The sequence below is a fragment of the Pectinophora gossypiella genome, chromosome 10, assembly GCF_024362695.1.
Source record: "Pectinophora gossypiella chromosome 10, ilPecGoss1.1, whole genome shotgun sequence".
Taxonomy (NCBI): Eukaryota; Metazoa; Arthropoda; class Insecta; order Lepidoptera; family Gelechiidae; genus Pectinophora; species Pectinophora gossypiella.
Window position 1 is genome coordinate 7,892,738 of NC_065413.1, and position 20,190 is coordinate 7,912,927.

At 36.3% G+C, this 20,190-nt stretch overlaps 1 protein-coding gene across 1 annotated transcript in view; it reads right to left on the minus strand.

Moving 5' to 3' along the window:
* LOC126370388 (lachesin-like) overlaps positions 1-14,533 on the minus strand; it is a 55,919-nt gene extending 41,386 nt beyond the window's left edge. Inside the window, exon 1 of the mRNA XM_050015225.1 lies at positions 14,336-14,533. Within this exon, the coding sequence (XP_049871182.1) occupies positions 14,336-14,417 (82 nt within the window). The 5' untranslated portion in view covers positions 14,418-14,533. The remainder of the gene's footprint in view (positions 1-14,335) is intronic.
* Positions 14,534-20,190: the final 5,657 nt, after the last annotated feature.

A 20,190-nucleotide genomic window follows, 5' to 3' on the forward strand; every position in this document is an offset into this window, starting at 1 on the left:
TCGAATAAGCGAACTAAAGATAACACTGCAGTGCTTTTTAAGTAAATCCCTATCGTAAATAATTAGCCCAACCGAATAATAGGGCCAGAAGTTATCCGGTAACTTCTAAGATAAGGAGTGACGTAAAGGGGACTATTTAAAATATTGAGCAAGTAACAAATTTGCGAACGATCGGCGTGATTCGACAACTTTTCGCCGAAGTTAGCCACAAGTTGTGGGAAGTTTCCAGCCGTGTTTCAGAACCTTATCGCCCGTAGAAGTAACAAGCCGAGATAAATGAAGTTTAGTTGCTCTTAATTTAATGGCTGGCCGGAAGTTTGGGGACGTGACCGAGTGGGAGGGGCCTTAAGCCCAATTATTGTCCAATTATTAATAAGATCCACACGTACGAGTACCTACGATGTTCGGTTATGTTTGTTTTTATAAACGTATGACTTTACGTTTTAATTAAGCACGAGAGACTATACAAACTAGCACTTTATTTAGAATATTATAAAAAATATCTTTAAATAAAACAAACGTCAACATGATTCAATATCTGCTTCATTAAGTTAGTTGATTTAGTAACCCACTGTGCTAAAGTTCTCGGAATCGGCTGCCTTTAAAAAAGATAATATTTGTTCGTAGTCTAGGCCGGAGTGTACTATTAGTTTAACTACGATAAAGATAAATTGGCATTTAACCGTATGTAAAGGTTACATAACAAATAACGTCCATTATGAAGTATATCTTAAAATAACTTCATAGACGTATTAAGTAAAATATTGTATGTATAGATTTTCTTCAATTAAGGTACAAAATTCTTGTTATTAGCAATCATGTTTTACAAATTTCAGTTCTTTATCAAATAAGTTGGGAAATATAAAAATAAACTTACACATTTTTCTTAAAATATCATCATCATCACTAATTTAAGAGCCACACTCTTGTCGGTGTAGCATTCTCCATGCTACTTTTTTAGGGAAAAATAGGGCAGTGGTTTCCCTCTTGCCTTCCGCCCCGTAGGACTCTGTCTGACGCGAGTGGGATGGCGCCCGGAGTAGTCTATTTCAAAGCCGTACTAGGACTCCTGTCCTCGGTCAGGTTCTAGGTTATAGTCCCTTTGACTTGCTCCTAGCGTCCTTCATTACCGTACCGTATCTGTGGCTCCCATCTCCACCTCTGCCACCGGTAAGGGTTTTTACGTTATACCCCGTAGGTCTAGGTCAGAGAAGATGACTCTGTCCCCCATGGGGTCAGGTTAATGGTCTTGTATGAAACCAAAGCCAAAGGGTCTTAAAATATACAAACATGTAATCGTTTACTGTCAAATGTTACGTTCGTCGTTCGACCTCACGAAACGTTCACCTATTTTTACCCTTTTCAATGTTTTTCGAGTAAAAATACAACGGTAAGAAACTACGGGGTCGATTTTAATGAGGTGTAGGCTCTTGCTCCCGAAATACTGGCTAATAGGGGTGAGTTTAAAAAAGCCAAGTACTTACTTAAGATTTAAAGGTTCTCTTTATTACTCTTGCTGGGTATACAACACTGAAAGCATTATTTCAGGCTGGATAATATGAGATTTGGAAATGTAAATTGGTTTACCTTTTGTTGAGTATATTATACTTTGTGGTTATATGATTACTTGCTTGGGAACTGATATTAGGTAGCCAAATTACTGAATTGTATACTTAGCAGCATTTTCTTTTTAAGAAAAATAACTTCTGGGGCCCTATTTTTCTTGCACCTTTTTACCTCCAGCTATACAGGTTGTGAGAAGCTGCAGTACAGTAGTTTTAGGCGGATGAGACATTGGTTATGTAAAAAAAATACTATTCAAAGTGTAACTTGTTACATACTGAATAAAGATATTTTTGAATTTGAATTTGAATTACCTTTACCGTAGACCCTAGGACGACAAATACGACACTGTCAGGCTTCGTATTCCTTGATTATGCAGTTCCACTATAAATACGTATGTGGATGAAACAAGAGAAGTGTGTCAGGATCGAAGCAAATGGAATTCCATATAGACTCTGCTTACCCCGGTGGGAAATGGGCGTAAGTTTATGTATGTTTTGAATTTTGTTTTTTTTTTTAATGTGAACCCACATATTTCGAGTTGTAGCTAGTAAGATGCTGACCATCAAACTTTGTGACGCACCCAATTTTTTGCCGTATTGTACTTTTAACCGTTATTTACGTTACATTCACCACGTATATTTTTCTTATCCTTCGCTTAGAAAAATATTATTTTACCCTATTATTCGGTAAATGCCGCTGGCAACACATCAGATGAAAAAAACCGCGAAAATCCTCGCAAGTTGGGAGCAAGTCACCGGCCCTCGGGCGATCTATTATAGTTAGTGCTATCTTGTTCGTGTTAAAGAACATACAAGGTTCAGGAACTACAGATAGAAGTAGCCTTATTACCATGGAAAAAGGATTTTGCGCAAAGATTTTTTCAAGTTATTATGTAAAATATTTTAGGCTTGAAGCTCTTAGGATATTTTTAAGAAGTGTATATGGAAAATAAATTATGTTTCTTGACTTTCACGCAAGGACTTTTGAGTCGTGGTAATTTCAGTCTAAACAGAATTTTAATTTATTTGAAATTTGCGAATAGCTTTTTTATTAAATAGAAATTTCCACCAATTTTGTAAGTAATTCCTTTTTCGAATTTTCATTTATGAACCTTGTGTGTTCGTAATTAGTTACCTAGGCAAAGTTTCCTTAGAAACGGAATATTAATCTAGGAATTCCATGGAATTATTATTATAAATAAAATGGTGTTTCTGTACGTGACAGACAATTTATTCGGAGGAATTAAGTCACGTGGCTTTGTATTGAATTTCTTGAATATTAACATCTATAAACAGTGTTTAGTTACTATCGACCTAAGGCGGACAAATTGCGATTATCATAATTTCAGTTTGTTGGAATAATAAAGCAAGCCTTTGTTTTCCTCGGCTGCCTTCTCCATAGGGCGGGGAATACGTACGTACTTGAGAGTTAACAAGTCCACATCAAAGCGATTCATCTAAAAAAGCAATATTGCTATTTGACATTGCTCACTTACTTTTATATGTGTAAATGTCAAATCGCGATATTGCTTTTTAGATGAATTGCTTCGATGTGGCCTTTTTAACCCAACTTGTCAGTATTTTTAAGTATCCGTATATTGTATATTATTTATAGAGACTGCTTCTACAGCAACTCTAACGGGAAATAGTCGTGATCTTATAGAAGTCTACTCTACTCTATAAATATGTACTTTATGTTGTGTGTTACTAATGCGCAAAGTTATTATTTATAGTTCATCGTACCTATCTATCTACCTAGACTCCAAAAGTGGCTACAATTTAGTTCTGCACATCTCATTATATATATACGTTATGATAAACAATAATTATTCATAAAATGTACCAGATGATATTTGAATTCTTGTTTGGATGTTCCAAGATTTGTGCGCAGTTAATGGAAATAGGCTCGCCCCCTGTTACATGGGACTTAAACATAGCTGGCGAGGAGTGGGTATACTATACATGTATAGAGATGTATCGCCAAGAGAAATACCCCTTCAGCGGGCGTGACGCCTTGTTATGTTAAAATGTAACAGATTATGTTACAGAACAGTTTACTCTAGAACTTACATTTCATGAATAATTGTTGTTTGTCATCCTATCCCTAATGTGCACTTTATTTAACCAACAACACATCCGCTCTAGAGGAACTCGTTCTAAAATTACCCATTCGATCGCAAACTTTGAAGCGTTCAGAAAGTTGAATTGCTCTCTGAATTTGGAAATACTTACTATGACGTCACCAGAATATAGACTTTGATACTTGGTCTAACTAATGGTGTAAAATAATTATAAAGTTTGAAGGCGGATGATTGATTTCTTCTACGGATTTATACACGAGGACACTTCAATGATAGTGTCTGATAAAAGAGAGCCATTTTATAAAGATTTCTAAGAATTCTTGGTCCTAGTCTTTAATATTTTTCTAGACGGATCCGGACATTTAATTTCGTGATGTTCAAAGGATTTGAATAACTACTACGCAACAGCTGCTTTCCCCTGTCTGCACAATCTAGAAAGCTAAAGTGATTTAGATTAATTAAAGTAATTAGATAAGGATACTGAATATTACTTAGATAATTATATTATAGAAGATAGAAGCATTTATTATTTTAGGATACCACAGACTCGGATTATTATAGATACATTACAATAACATCACATCACTAGACTCAGAGCACACAAATACATAAACTAACAACAGATAATATATAATATTATATTTATAAAAAATATTATATATTTATTTAATTTTTTTATTAAATAGGTGCCTGACTTCTAATGGAATACTTACAAGCGAATGGATACAATTTGGTATTGTAATATTTGCAGAAATAAAATCATAGGTACGTTTACCGTACCAAAAACCAAACACTCGTAATTTTATCGTTCTATAGGTTCCATTATAAATTGACACCTATTAAAACTAGTTCAATATGTTAAATCTGTCAGTTACATTTAAAAAGAGCGTGTATAATATAAAAAGATAACGTATTAGTTACAACCGTCTCATCTCTAGCAACAATGCGTATTAGGTATGTGTGTGGAGGGCGCGACTGCAGCCCGCTGAGCCGGATTAGCTCCTTGTAACAACAATCCGCCGGGACTCTTGGTAGCCGCTTATAATTTGCTCATCATACTAATTATTCCACTTGAAGGCGTGATAGCCCAGTTGATTATATTATAAGAGCTCTTCGCTCGCGGCTTCATTCGCGTGGATTTCTGTTATCGCAGAAAGTACTCTAAGTTCTTCCCTGGAATGTACCTTATGTCCGTTCTCGGATTTAATAAATTGTCAATTATAATATAAGTAAATCTGTCCTGGGGTTTAGACATACATGAACATGAACACACACATTTAGACATTAAGTAATAGGCATACGCAGCTAGTTGTTTTTTTATATTTTATTTCTTTTTGACGTGACTTAATGTAGATTTTCCGCATACGGCATTCACTACTTGCCTGAACGAAATGGAAGACTGTTGAGGGTTGAGGGAGATCCCATTCGAGATTGACTAGATTGGTCGAATCTCCTTGAGTTATACTTTTAGTTTTGATCATACTGATTTACTCAGAAAACGTAATTATTTAATTGGTAATTTTGAAGAATTCATGTTTTAATTAACCTCACGATCTCAAAGAAGCACTTTTCATCGTTTTCAGCCATCCTAACTTTACATTTTGTTATGAACAAGACGAGATTCCGAAAATGTTGGGATCACGCGGGATTGATATTTCCAATCCCGCGGAATCTCGAGTCGCGATTGCATTCCCTAATACACATACACCTTGGGAAATGACGTAGATTTAAAAATGAAAAATTGGTATTCAATAAGTTTATCCATGATAATGAGGTACGTTGAATAAATGATTCTAATGGATAAATCAGACCGGTCAGAATATTCAAGTTTAAGTAGGCAGACCCTATGAAAACGGTGTAACGATTGGGAAATGATACGTAATTACTAATTATTCAACTACACCACCGCTGCTGTGGAGTTGCTTTTAGTTGTGGTTTCAGAAATATAATTGTATATTATTTCTTTTACCAATGGCGATTCCGCAAAAGCGCTTCTGGTTTTAGTGCTTATTTTTATTTCTGCTTTCTCGTAATTAAATTCTTTTCTCATTCCTTACCTTATTTATAAATAAAGTTTTAAGTTTTCATTTCTTATATTTCAGGTACTTTTTTCCTGCAGGTTTTCATTTTAGGGTTCCGGACCTACAAATGAGAAACGGAACCCTCGTAGGATCACTTTGTCCATCTGTATATCAAAACCCTTTTTTTCGGGAACACGTAGCGGTATCAAGTTGAAATTAACATCTAATACTTATATTTGCGTTCCCTTGAAGCTGTAATTAAATTAAGCAGGGGAATCAAAACCTATGGGCTACTTCCCTTAGGTCTAGAATAATGAAATTTGACAAAAGGAAAAACGACCGAAAATCGTAAGTTTGTTGTTCCATCCCAAAGATAAACATATTTTTGCGTTTACAAGGTTATATTTTGCAGTTGGTAAAGTAATCGTGACTTATTTCGATGTATGGAAACAATAAATTTCAACAGCAAAGACAACTTTTGCACGGAACCCTCAGTGTGTAAGACAAGGTCGTACTAGACTGGTATTTTTTATTCATAATATTTTTGCTTGTAATTTTTTGCGCAGTGATATTAGTGATTCTAAAAAGCAAAACATATAGGTACCCAGACTTATAATGAACAGTGCTTCAGTCCTAAAAAAATAAAGGGTATTCTTACTTCGTAGCTGTAAATCGAATATAAATATATTTGTATTAATACAGTTCGTCGGGCCTATGTGCTCTACTCAGTGAAATCCACGAATCACTTTATAGATTTTACAATTCAAATAGTAAATACCTATACTTAAGTATCTAGTTTACCACTGGCAAAATATTTTGTAATGTTTCACATTATACCATACCATTAGTGAAATTGTGCTCAAACGAAGGTAATAAGAACATGTTATCTTTGCTCGATAATTGAATTCTGTATGATCATTATTAATAATAATTATTAATTACGATTAATAATATAAATATAAAATAATAAATTAAATTATAATTTAATCCTTGAATCACGGCAATGTCATCACATCGACGCTTTTTTTATTTATATCATTAAAGTATTATATGGTTCGGAAATCCACTGATACCTTTAAACCATAGTACGGATTGTCTCAGTACCAGTCTCCTCAGTTCGTTCGTCTTACAAACAGATAAGGTTTATTATCTGACAAAGTTTAAATTATCTCACAAATTATAAAGAATAACAAATTGTTGTGTTTTAGCAATAACGGCCTCCGTGGTCCAGTGGTTGAGCGATGGGCTCGCGATCCGGAGGCCCCGGGTTTGAAACTCGGTGGGGTACCAGGCGTATTACAAATTGTGTAGGGCTGAAAATTATCTTCGTATTTCAGATAATTTTATTCTTCCGTGAAATCATCATCTCTTAGCGTCATCCCGTTTTTCACAGGATCCACTTACCTAACCTGAAGATTTGACAGGTTCAGTTTTATATAGAAGCAACTGCCTGTCTGACCTTTAAACCCAAAGGAAAAACCAGCCCAATATAGGTTTGGTCACACACCTCCGAAACGCATTTATCGGGAATGTGGGTTTCCTCGCGATGTTTTCCTTCACTTATTCTGCCGTGAAATATTTACACGTTTTACAAGTAGCTGCAAGTTTTCATCTTTCCGAATCCCAAAAGTAAGCACCTAATCGCGAAATCTGCCCTTCGCTTATTTATTTTCGTATGCGGAAAAGCTTAACGAAAACGAATTTTATGTCCCTAACTGATGTATAGTACGTTTATGAAAGAAAGATTGACATTTTATTTAGGTAGTCATGTTACAGAGGGTATCAATTTATTGACATAGCTGTGACAACCTATTGTTTTTTCTACTAATGAGTCTGCGATTTCCAGGTAACTTCAAGACATTAAGTAGAAATGATTTCGGTTAATTAAAGATGCTCTATTTGTGAATTTCTGTCTCAATAAAGTAAATTCTATCAAGAGCTTTATTCTATAAAATAAACGTGGAAGCTCGTATTTTAAACTTGCTTCGTGTAGGTGGTAGGAAAATACACGCATTTATAGAACCGATAAATTCGAAATTGCTTTGTTCTGTTCAAGCATTTATTTAGAAAAACTGCAGTGTCAAAACGTGACAACGCCGTCATAAATATATCGAGTTGCCGTAGTCAGCTGACGCGTATTCAACGGCATTTGCATTTAAATGCAAAACTTGTTTTTATTTCAGTCGTCATAGTCTTTTATTAGGTTTTTGAAAAGTTAAATTAATTATAAATACGAGCGTTCCGTACATACGGTGTCTAACATTAGACACTTCCGTATTTGTCCAAGTCCAAGTTTGTTCAAGTCTAATAAATGCAGCTTACGATATTTCCAGGTGTAATAAAACCGTTATAAATACGGTTGAAGATTATAAGTAATAAACAAATAGCGTACAAAAGCATGGCTATTTAAAACAAACATGGCGTCATCTAATTTCAGCGGCTGAAAATGATAAATTTGGAATTGTAGCGTTGACAGCGACTTTCCGAACGGCGACCCGCGCTACGGCGACTCTCTTTACGGCGAGTGGCCTTATTTCCCCTTTACGTCGAGCGAGTTTTGACGTTATTGTACAGTTATGGTAAAAACTGTTTTGCTGTTTTCTTATACTTTTCAGTTCGTTGTTTTTATATAAGTAGTAGTATTAGACCTATTCTTTTTATTTATGATTTGGTTTAAATAGACAAATACTTACAATTAATTTTCCTCTTATTATTTTCCTAGCTACTTACCTTTTAAGAAACATAATAATTATAGGTACTTATGTGGAGAAAATGGCTGCAACTAATGAAACTCCATTTTGATATAATAATATATTTTTATAAACATTGTTTTAAAAAGACCTATACCTTCTTTATATTGTGAAATAATACAATAGTTCTACGGTAGAACTGATCAGTTAGAACTACAGGGAATAAAGGACATAACATAGCATCACGTCTGTATCCTCGAAGGGGTAGAATATTGAAAAAAATAATTAAGTACATTTATCATGTAAATACAGGCTGGCGCAAACATAGGGCTCGTTAAGTTAAATTCTGCTTTAAAAATCTTGTAATGGATATTTCGAAGGATGAAACTTCCTGCGTAGCCTCTGTGTGGGGATGAGCCCACCCTACCTCTAGGACGCCGTCGGCAGGGCATTGAGAAAGGGTTGGCCCCGGGGCATAGGTGTTAGTTGCCGAACTCAGAGAATAAAAGGGATCTTAATAGAGTGCAAAAAAATAGAGAGTAGGATTGGGCGCCTTGAACATGATACTCTCCTATTGCAAGCAAAGCAAAGGGGATGGAATTAAAAATTTCACTTTTAAAAAATGTATATTAACATTACTTCTTCTTATACAGCAAAGAGTTTAGCATGTCTAGGTTATTTCATGATAACACAAATTTAGGAATAATCCTGTTATTACAATCAAGCAAAGCTTAGTCAAACCACTTAAACGCTAAAGTTTCACCCAAAAAGTGATATATTAAGTGCCTGGACGGCAGGTCTTAGGCAAAATCATGAAGCAAACCGCTGGATAGCCGGTCCTATACGAAAAGCATGATGTAGATGTAGAAGACAATTACTCCGAGTGTAAGCACAACATTATCTTAATGGGGAACTCCCCAGGTAGCCCTTGAAGATAGACATCCAAGTTGGACTTTGAACCCTGCAACAAAACGACATATTACAGGTCTGCCTACCCCGTTAAGACGCGGAAACATAGGTAAACCACATTACGTGTGACGGTATAACAGCATAATCGATAGTCAATGTACTAAGCCAATGATTTTTAGGTGGTTTTACAGTTATTATTATTCTGAGGGTTTTACACTGAAAGAAAGATAGTGAGATTAAGCCATTGTCATGGACATGTGGAACTTATTTTAGCCAAAGTTCAGAGATAATAATCACAAAAAAACTCACCAAAAGATTTTAACATCATTTCAACATCATTGACGTGGCACACCACTTTAAAAATAAGGCATGCAAAGGGAGCTTAACCCATACAGCCTAGTCTTTGGTCATCTTAATCTTTTTTAAGTTGCCATCGTCATTCGATAAATGTTAATTTGACACAACTTTTTCCAAGCGCGGAGGCACACACTCGCATGCGATTACCGGGTGAGAGCCTTCAGCGCTCCCCATTTGTCCGGCCAAGTAGTTAATGCCATCTGCGGCAAATCTACAATAAGTCACGTCAAAAAAAAACTCGCATGCGATTCAGCCTTGTCGGAAGTCTAAAAACAGGTGTTACAAGAATACCAAACATAACCATTATGTTTAAGTAGGTACCATGATTATAATCATTAAACCCGTTGCCTGAATAATATAAAATGAATTTTGATTTAGATAAGTAATACCTAATAAGTAATAATAATAATAATAATAATAATAGTACCTAAAATATTTGTCCCTGGCTCCAAACGCGTGGAGAGTGTTTTCTATAGGTAGTACTATTTTATTAGTTATTGCTGTGCTGTAACGTAACACACAATCAAACTCACATTCGAATTTATTCTGTTCTATTTATTAGTTAGGATCAAATAAAATTGAACAATTTTAATAAATTATCATAGCATGTAATCTTCTTTCAATCTAATTTACAGTTTTTGGTATGTATGTTTTGACTGTTTAGTATATTATAAGTAATAAAATTACAAATAATAAATAATGTTCCTGTCATGTCAAGCATTTGTCATGTCTATTGTTATTTTTATAGAATAAATTTCAATTTCATTGTAAAAATTCAATAAAAGTATCAAAAAATTGTGAAACAAGGATGAAACAAAGTACTCCTATTGTGTGGTTATCAGTGTTTGGAATTATTCGTTGATAAATTTTGCCAAATAATCAAGAAAAAGAATGGTCGATACTGGACTGGTCGAGTTACCTATATGCTAAGGTTGGACGAAATTCATTGAACGTTACTCTCTGATGTGAAAGTCACCAGTTTTTCAAAAAGTTGGAAGACAACGAATGCATCCGTTTACCAATTTCAGAGTTGAAGGAAAGGTTTGTCAATAAAGTAATTCGGCTATACTTACCTTTGCTATTAAAATATATGTAAATACCTAGGTATCCACTTTATTTATTTTTACATAAAAATACTCGAATAATCGAAATAATCGAATCATTGCTGCTTATCATCGTTATGTATCATAAAGAGTGTCACTCTTCCCTGGGAACAGAAGTTGCTATTGATCTGTTAAAAGCCACCAAGATTGCTCAAGATCCAACTGAGTGCGAACTTACTTGTATGCTGAGGTGATGAGGTGAAAAGTCTTAGTCCGGGATAAGAATTTAGGCAATGCCTGAGAGTAACCACGTGGGCGCAGGATGATGTTGAAGCGATAGCAGGCCGGAGTGGACCTATAGCAGCAAGCGCCTAACAAGTACGGTAAAGCTACGGCTGCTTGAAAGTACATCAGGTGGGATTCATCTATTTTTACGTTTATAAGTAATTGACGAGGTGATGCTCTCCCAGCGAACCCGCTGCAGAGTTCATAGGTTCTTCGAGTACTAGAGAGATAATGAGAATACGCCACACAGTGTACGAGAAGAACACGAAAGGACGTCGAAGCTTATGTGTGTGCGCCTGTTCTAGAATTATTAAAAATATAAACGTTATATACATAAATAAGAGTCTATTGATGACAATGTGTTTTATTAATTTAAACCTCTCCACATCGGTTCTTAAAAGTTATCACATCATCATCCATCATTGCTGCTACTAAAACTATCATTTATATATTAATTGATAAACTTAATTATATCCTATACCTAACAGCATAAAGTGCTAGCTACGCAATAAGGCCGCTTTTGTAACAACTATTACTCTGAGATTGTTTAAATAATGTGTTTCTTCAGTATCCAATAAGCACTTTGTATTGTATTGATGGCAGACTTAAATGAGGTTGGGCCGGACATGCTTGTCGCATGCACGCTGAGCGGTACGCACGGATCGTCACGCGTTGTGTCTTATGATGGCGCAACGACATGGACGCTTGCCGGAGGGACTGGCTGGAATGCGCTCAGGATCGCGATGATGGGAAGAGGAAGAGGAGGCCTTTGCTCAGCAGTCGGATCTTGTAGGCTAGATTAGACAAGATTGTATTGATAATTGAGAGTAGGTGCCAGTAACCAGCCATCCGAAAAGATATAAGTATATATTAAAAAAAATATCGAGATAAGATGTAAGTATATATACCTAGTAGCTTTGTATCACATATTTAATCCCATAAGATTACTGCATTTATAAAACAGGCTGAAAGGTTTTCAATATTATGAAACAAAAATGAACCAAAAATGCAATTATTTCAGTGGAAAAAAAATATTGTATGTAGCGTGATTAAAATTGTGTTTTGAACTGTACATGTAAATGACAGATGTGATGTCAAGCAGTCGCCGTTCCGGGAATCGCTGTCCACGCTACAATTCTATTCGAAATTGATCTTTAGCAATACAATTAGGCTGTCGTACAGGTTGATGACTTGTTGGCTCCAAAACAGTGTTCTCAATAGTTGTAATGAAGAGAAGTGGGCTTCAGTTATGTAAGTACTGTGACTCAAAAGGTTGTTCGAGTTCTTGGGAGCATGTTACAAGTACCTACTCTCTTAGTTGTAAAACAAACAGCTAATTTGCGAACATGCGCGATGTTCCGCTCGTCTGCAGTTCGACATATTTACTTACACAAATTGTTTGCTAGTGAACTTGTTACTTTTTACTAGCCGTTTAGGGGAAGAATAAGTTTTTACGACGTACTAGGACTCGCAGATGGCATAACCAGGTGGAAAAGTGTTGAAGTATGTATATATTCAGGTCAAATGCAGGCATAGAAGAGAGTGCTAAGTTTTGGGTACAGCTGTGTTAGGTACGTATAAAAATTGTTTACTTTCTTTTTTAGTTTTCAAAGCGAGTATTATATTCAGCAACTAAAGTTTTTGTACATATTCTGCTAACGTATCACTCAAGGCAAAAGACTACTTTGTACTTAGATCTTTTCCAATCATAATAGCCAACTGCGCTGCGAACTTTCCGATACACGAGAACGTATTCAGTTTTATGAATATTTCTGTTCCACGAAAATACTGTAGTGTGTATTTTAATACGATTATTTTGCTCCGTCATAGGTGGATAAGACTTAATAAGTTATTCAATATCATTCACTCGATTAGTGGGAAAATACTGTTTTAATGTAAAATAAATAAATATAAGCCGCTGTGGAGCAGCGTGGTGGAGTTTGCTCATACTTCATCTGGTTGATTGAGGGAAGGTCTATGCCCAGCAGTGGGGATTTATATAGGGTGTTTATGTACTATTTAGAATACGATTACTATAGGTTTTATTAATCTGTGATAGCCCTGTTCGGAGAACGCGTGACATACGGCCACGAGCATTAATATGTATACACTTTGGTACCATGTGACATTAACTTTTTTGACAAATTGAACTGTAAATCTCACTAAATGTCAAATATGTTAGTGCGACAGAGTCCTAAAGTGGGTACATTATATTGCTCATGACTGTACATCGTAGTGTCACTGGTTCGAATCCCGGCTCGAGCTTTAAACCACTGAATTTGACAATTGATATCACATGGTTATAGGTTCGCCCCCTATTACATAGGACTTAAACATATCTGGCGGGGTGTCGGGCGGGTGAGAGCCTTCAGCGCTCCCCATTTGTCCGGCCAAGTAGTTAATGCCATCTGCGGCAAATCTACAATAAGTCACGTCAAAAAAAAAAGTCGGGGAGTCGGTGTACAGTAATGAGTAATATCATTTACCCACTTTAGAACCCTGTCGCACTATCATTATTTAACATTTAATGAAACTTACGGTTGCATTTGTCAAAAAAGTTAATGTGACATGGTTTCAAAGTGTAAACATATTAGTACTAATGATCGTGACCGTACTACACGCCTCTGCCTACCCATTCGGTTGTTATTTTATTTAAAATATTCCCACACTCCCCAAATAAGGACGTACTCTGAACGCAAACGTATTCTATTTTTAATTTCGTCTGACGATTTTCACAAATAAGCTGAGTCGACAAATATAAAAAATATGATGAGGACGACGACGCCCCGGCAGTGCACACCCGGCGCATAAGATAAGAATAGGATTTGACTAATGTTCTTAGTGTAGACTGCAGAGAAAAATTACCTATTTAGAGGAAGATAGGCTAAGATTAATGAGTACTGCTAAAATGAAAGAAATATATATTTATTTTGTATAAATAGGTATTATATACTAAATATTGAAAAGTATTTTTGTGATAATATCTATTGTAGAACCTGCCTAGTTTATTAATATCTAAACTTATTGGTTTAAGTCATCAAACAAAGAAGGAAAATAAAATGCTTGAAAAACACGTAATACCTATCATAGTCAAAATTAAAACCATTAAAAAAAGTGTTTTAATTAATATGCAAGAACCTACTTTAAAAAGAGCCATAAATAATAACTTCAAACTAACTAATTCTAACGAAACCGCATGGATTTTCTTTTAGCAATTAGCAAAATTTTGAATGCAGATTAAACGTAGACGTTTAACTTTATACACTCTAGTCACGGCAACGGTAGAAGATTGCTTTATCGTGGTTTAATTTGCGTTATGCTAGGCAACGGCTATTCCCAGTCTAGGATAGCATGACAGGCACTAATAGAAAAACGTTGGCTTACCTATACTATCCTTAAAACAAATCACTACATGGAAGACAAGTCCGAAATGTATGTAGGACAAAAGTTTTCCTAACAACATCATTCAAGTCACATCTCAACTTTCGGAGAAACTTTACACTTGGTTCGGCATTGCTACGATTCGAGTACGTAGAAGTTCGTAGTCCGTAGCCGCGTAGCGAGCGCTACGTGCGCCCTCGAGCGGAGGCGAAGCGCGACTGCGAAGCACTGGGCTTTCTCGGCCCCGGCTCGGCAACTTCGCGCCCCAATGCACATGCGTTGCCAACTACAGCCCTCACTTTACATTTCGGCAGCCAATCAAAGCTCATAAACAGATTGAAATCGCTTCCATCGGAAATATTACTTAAGCGAATGAAAGCCAAATGAATTGAACGATATTACGCGGACTTCAACGAAATAAATTGTTACATTTTTGTTACGGAAAATAAAAATAAAATATAGCCGGTAGTATTTAACAAGATATTTATCTGCATTCAATCAGTGTATTGAATTGATTATTATTATACCGACCGATGTACTGAGGTTAATGTGATGTTACTTAAGTTTTGCTTGTGTAATACGTAACATATATAGGTTTGTTGTTAGATGTAAATGATAAAATAAGATGTTCACTGATATCGCATTGCGCCATTTAGTTGTTTGTCGGAGAAACTTCACCGTCTGTTTGTTTCTGAAGACTCAGGACTTGACAGCTGGCATGAAGCGGAGAAATGTGGAAGTTGTGCTAAAGTGAAAGGGCCTATACTTCCATCCCATAGTGTGGAAACTTTCAGGCAAACTACGTTCGTGCTCTAAGGCTCTCGCTTGAAATGCAATACTACCAGAGGTGATACACCGGGGGTGTTCTGGGCCCAGTATTTTTTGCAATTTTCTCATAGTACTTATTAAGAACCTAAAATGAATTAGGACATGTTTTGTCTCTATAGATAAGTCTACTTAATTTATTATCAATGTGTAAGTAGTGTAATAATTATTGCAAACACTTTTTATGAGATGTTTTACTGAGATAAAAATAACTAATTATCATCGGCGATGTACAATATAAATAATTTTATTATAGTTGTGTGGTAGACTAAAGGCGGATTTATATTTGTCTGACGTGTAGTGACGTGACGCGTCAGAACGGTATCGGTTTCATACATTTAGTATAGTAACGTTCATACTAGTAATGCGTATTGTGTTGTGATGGCTTGTGTTGTGTATCATCAGAAACGATCGCGGTTGAGTCAGAGCTGTATTGATTCAAAATATCTTCATGAGGCGTCAGAACATAACTTATAAATGTGAAAACTAGCCATCACGTCACGACATGATACGTCATAACACATCAGACACATATAAATCCGCCTTGATGTCCCGCATTTGTTAGGAATGTCAGAATAGTCAAATACGCGACACACGCTATTGATGCTAATATTCACCGTACCGAATGGAACCTGGATAGGGGATGAAAGCCCTTCTATTTCATGGTTTACCAGGTTTGTACGTCAATATAACGTTTTTATGAATGAACTATTGCAATATTATACACATTTATTACTTCAGAGGTAACCCTAAGCACAGCGGGGCGCGGGCAGGATTATAAACAGTTTGAGTCACGCTGCGGTTGACTGTGGCTGCCACTAAGCCGCGATACTGACTTTGATAACATAACACGTATAAATAAAATACGAAATCACCTACCTGCAATATTTACAAGAAACCTTGTAATTTAATTTACTTACCTAAAAAAGGCTACCCTTTTTTGTTTTCCTCCGATATTAAAGAAAACGTTGCAGTCATTTTTCGTCACAAAGCTTACCTTCACTCAGTTACTGGCCGAAAAATATTAGCATTTGAATGGGACTGACCTCGCTTTTGAAAGACTCCCCGCATTGTAAAAAAAATCAAACCTCAAAGTAATTTGTAAAGTTGTGTTTGTTTTTTGTTTGTGCTTACTTAGGGTCTTTTGTGTCTTGCGAAGCACAAACTAAGCCCTTTGTCCACGGAGGTCCTGTGGGCGCATGGCGGTTTCCTTGTCAGTCGTTCCTCTAGCATACACACATACCTACATATATCTAAGAATTTAATAGGCTGGTTCAAAATGAAATTTCCTAAGCTCCCGCAACAGTTGCTGCAAAGTTTTTTCATTCTAATGTATGAATATTTTATTCTCCGTCGGTGCAGCATCCTTTCAGAGGCACTTTTTTCAAATATACCGCGCTGTTTACACAACGTTCGCCTTTCCGCTCACATCCAATGTTACCTAGTTTTCAGTTTAAAATTCATATGCTTTTAAACTCGGTTAGATTCTGAATATTCTCAGGGGAAGCCTGTTTTCTAAATGAGTATTTAGCCATTTTAATAACGTGCTTGCGGAAACACTACAGCCCTATATTTTTCTACGTAGGTATCCAATTTGGAAAATTTTGCTCTAGCTTTTTAGTTAAATTTTTGTAGTAAGGATTACCGCACGTTCCGAATTAACTATCGCGCCTTTAGTGAAACGTTACACTTTCCTAGAGAGTGTATTTTTGCTTTTTGCTAACAAGAGGAAAGTGGCGGCACTTCGTTACTTTTTTCTTTTACAAATGTATTTCTGGGTTGATGAAACTGTCTTCGTATTACCCACTTATTCTTGTAAAAATCTATATAAACGGCGAATGGTATCTGTTCATATTTTCCATTCAAGTAAAAAAAGGCAGTTGGTAGAATAAAAATATGTCCAAGAAAGTCATGAAGTAAATCGAATCATGTGCTAGGAGATTGGCGTCTACGCGTCGCTTTGATTTCGTTATAGTTATTGAAGAGGGGAGGTCACATCTCACAGACACACATAACATATCACCACTACAGATCAAGGTATTGCCTAAGATTATTATTCTAAGATTTTAGATTTTCACATAGGAAAATAACGATTTCAGGATTTTAAATTTTGTTGCCGCTTAAGCTCGCTTTATCTGATGCAATAAGAATATTTTTATATAGTCACATTTTGCAGCGAGGCAAATAATATACATACATACATATTATTATATATTATATTTACTTGTACACAATAGAACAGACAAAAGAAACATACAAAAAAAGTGGCTCTGACATACGGACATACGGACCGATGGACAGACAGATATGACGAATCCATAAAGGTTACGTTTTTGCCATGTGGCTACGCCACCCTAAAAATGCATATGTGCGTTTGACAGCAGCAGCGCAGCAGCATCTCTACACCGCCTTTACAAACATTTGTGTCGCGATTTCATCGATGCAGACGCAAGCAAGTAGCGATGTAGACGCGATGGTAAGTAACATAATATTTAAATTAATGGATGCGGGGTAGAGGGGGAAGGACACGCACGACCAATTAAAAGCAGCGACACAATCTCGATGCTGCATTGCCAGTGAATCGCTGCAAAAAGTCGCAGAGTGTAAAGAGCCTAAAACAACACTTGAAGTTGAAAGAGTCAGGCGTAGGATATTGTAAAAGTGGAGAATATTATAATTAACTGTGTTTTATTTTTTTATATATAAGAACCTATATGTATTTTTGTCTGTGTTTTTGTCTTTGATATGAGTGGAGAAGTGAAGGAGGTGTGCCCGAATCGTAGCAAGTGAAATACTGAAATAGGCTCATAAGTAATAAATCTATTAAAAAATATAAAATATATTACCTGATAAATTTAAAGATATGAATATTAAGGGATTTAAAAAAATGTACTTAATTTGGTTGATAGAAAGAACTATTACGATCTCAATTAATTTATAAATAATTTAGGCTATATTTTTGTTATCTATCTGTATTTGTGAATATTTTTTTTACCTTATTGTAAATAATGTTTGTAAAGATAGAGTTTGGTGGGCTTTACCCATAAGATTAATTTTAAGACCAAATGATTTGATTTTATTTTGTATTTGTAGTTTCTATACGTGAGAATTGACAATAATAAATGTTCGGGACTTTATAGTCCGGAGATATGGATACGACATACAAATAATAATAATAATAATATAGGCGTCGGGATGTGACGACCCCATCGCCCCCTGGTGAATTCATCAGTGCAGTCAGTCTCCGCAGGCCAGCTTGTGGCGAGCTGTTGGTGAGTGACGACACCACGGAGCTGAGATCCCCCGAGAGTCGGTCAGGCCCTCCGTCTCCGGCTTGCCTTCACTGGCCGACCGGAGTGGACCCCAGCGGGGGCCGCAGGACTCTCACCTCTGGCTTGCCTTCATTGGCCGGCCAGAGTGGGGCGTTAGAGCTATACGCTCGCAGGGTGGAAGTGAAAGATGCATAAGTCGCGAGTTGGTGAGGCGGGTAAACCGCCTCGCAGAAAGCGGTGTACACCTCTCGACACCCTGAGCTGCTCACAACCATGTTGCTGCCTTGCCGTCCAGTCGCGTCGGCTAGATAGGTGGCCCATCCAGTGAGTGGCGAGTCGCCGCCTGCTCATTTATCCATGTTTACCAACATTGGTCGAGCAGGCGCCATAGTCCCCCATAGCTCCAGTATCCCGGTCCACTAACCCCCAACCCAATAGCCCAGTTCCCTTTGTTCCCATAATCTGCAATGTCCTTACCGGGGATTGTCTTTGGGTGCACTCCCATAGTGCATACAGGGATAATCGCCGGTTGGTGTCACACCACATTTAGATTAAACTGTCTTAAGGGGCCTCTACGTGTTGGCTTCGGCCCCACGCACGCCTTCCAAAAGTCCGGGCCTCCATAGGCCCGAGATATGAAAAAGACATACAATAATAATAATATTGTATATAGCTAATTATATCGTTAGAATATTGTTCTGGACAATTCAGCGCTGGTAAAAAGGATTCAGAATGCCGACCATAATTCTGCCTTTTTCTTTTGAAATTGATAATAATATTCCACTTAATTTGCATTTTAAAACGTGAGGGTTCCTACTCGAGTATTTTTTTCAGGGGCATACGTTTGAAAATACGAGTATACCTGTAAATTATATAATTTGGAAATATTCGACTGACCTTCGCAAGCTTTATAGAGTGCTTTCAGAATAAAATATGAGTTTTGTTAGTCTTTTTAAGAACCAAATTATCCAAAAATTATTGCATTAAAATAGCATATCATAGTAGATAAGCAGGTAGGTATGTTTGTTCAAATCATAAAAAACTGGACTAACCCAAGCTGGATCTGTAAAATATTCAGGTTAGATGAGCGGACCTTATAATAACGCTAGGTAGATGAGGAAACATACTAGGCCAAGTTACAGAACGCAATTTGCAATCACTATTGGTATATGTGTTCATATTATTATCATGAACTTTTAATAAAAGTTATTATGTTATACCAATAGTGACTGCAAATTGTCTTCTGTAACATGGCCGAGTATGTTATTATGTAGTCAGTTTCCTATACGTTTATCATGTAAGAGACAACGAGAATCCAATCGACTTTAACGACATATTCCGGATGATAAGCATCATGACATGAAACACTTTTGTATGATACTTTGGAACGTGTATTGAGATCGATATCTGCCTATCCATTCTTCGCTCCAAAAAAATATGGGACGAAACGAAAAACTAAGTGTTATAGTAAAATGCTTTTAAAAACTTGTTTTTTCTTACAAGCTAGGAAATACTTTCTTGGCTTGGAAACCAAAAGGTTTTCTGGTTTCGTATTTATTTATGTTACATAAGCTTACGATTATATCCGAATGGGGTAGTCAAAGATACATCCATAGTAAGGTCATCTGAGTACCCACACTTCATCAAGCTTTCTATTGAAAAAAAAAACCCTACTTATCAAAATATTTCTTAACTAATGTTTGCCCGAGATGTATCGTGGTTTGGTAAACATTATTCTAGCAAATTCTAATCCTTGTTATT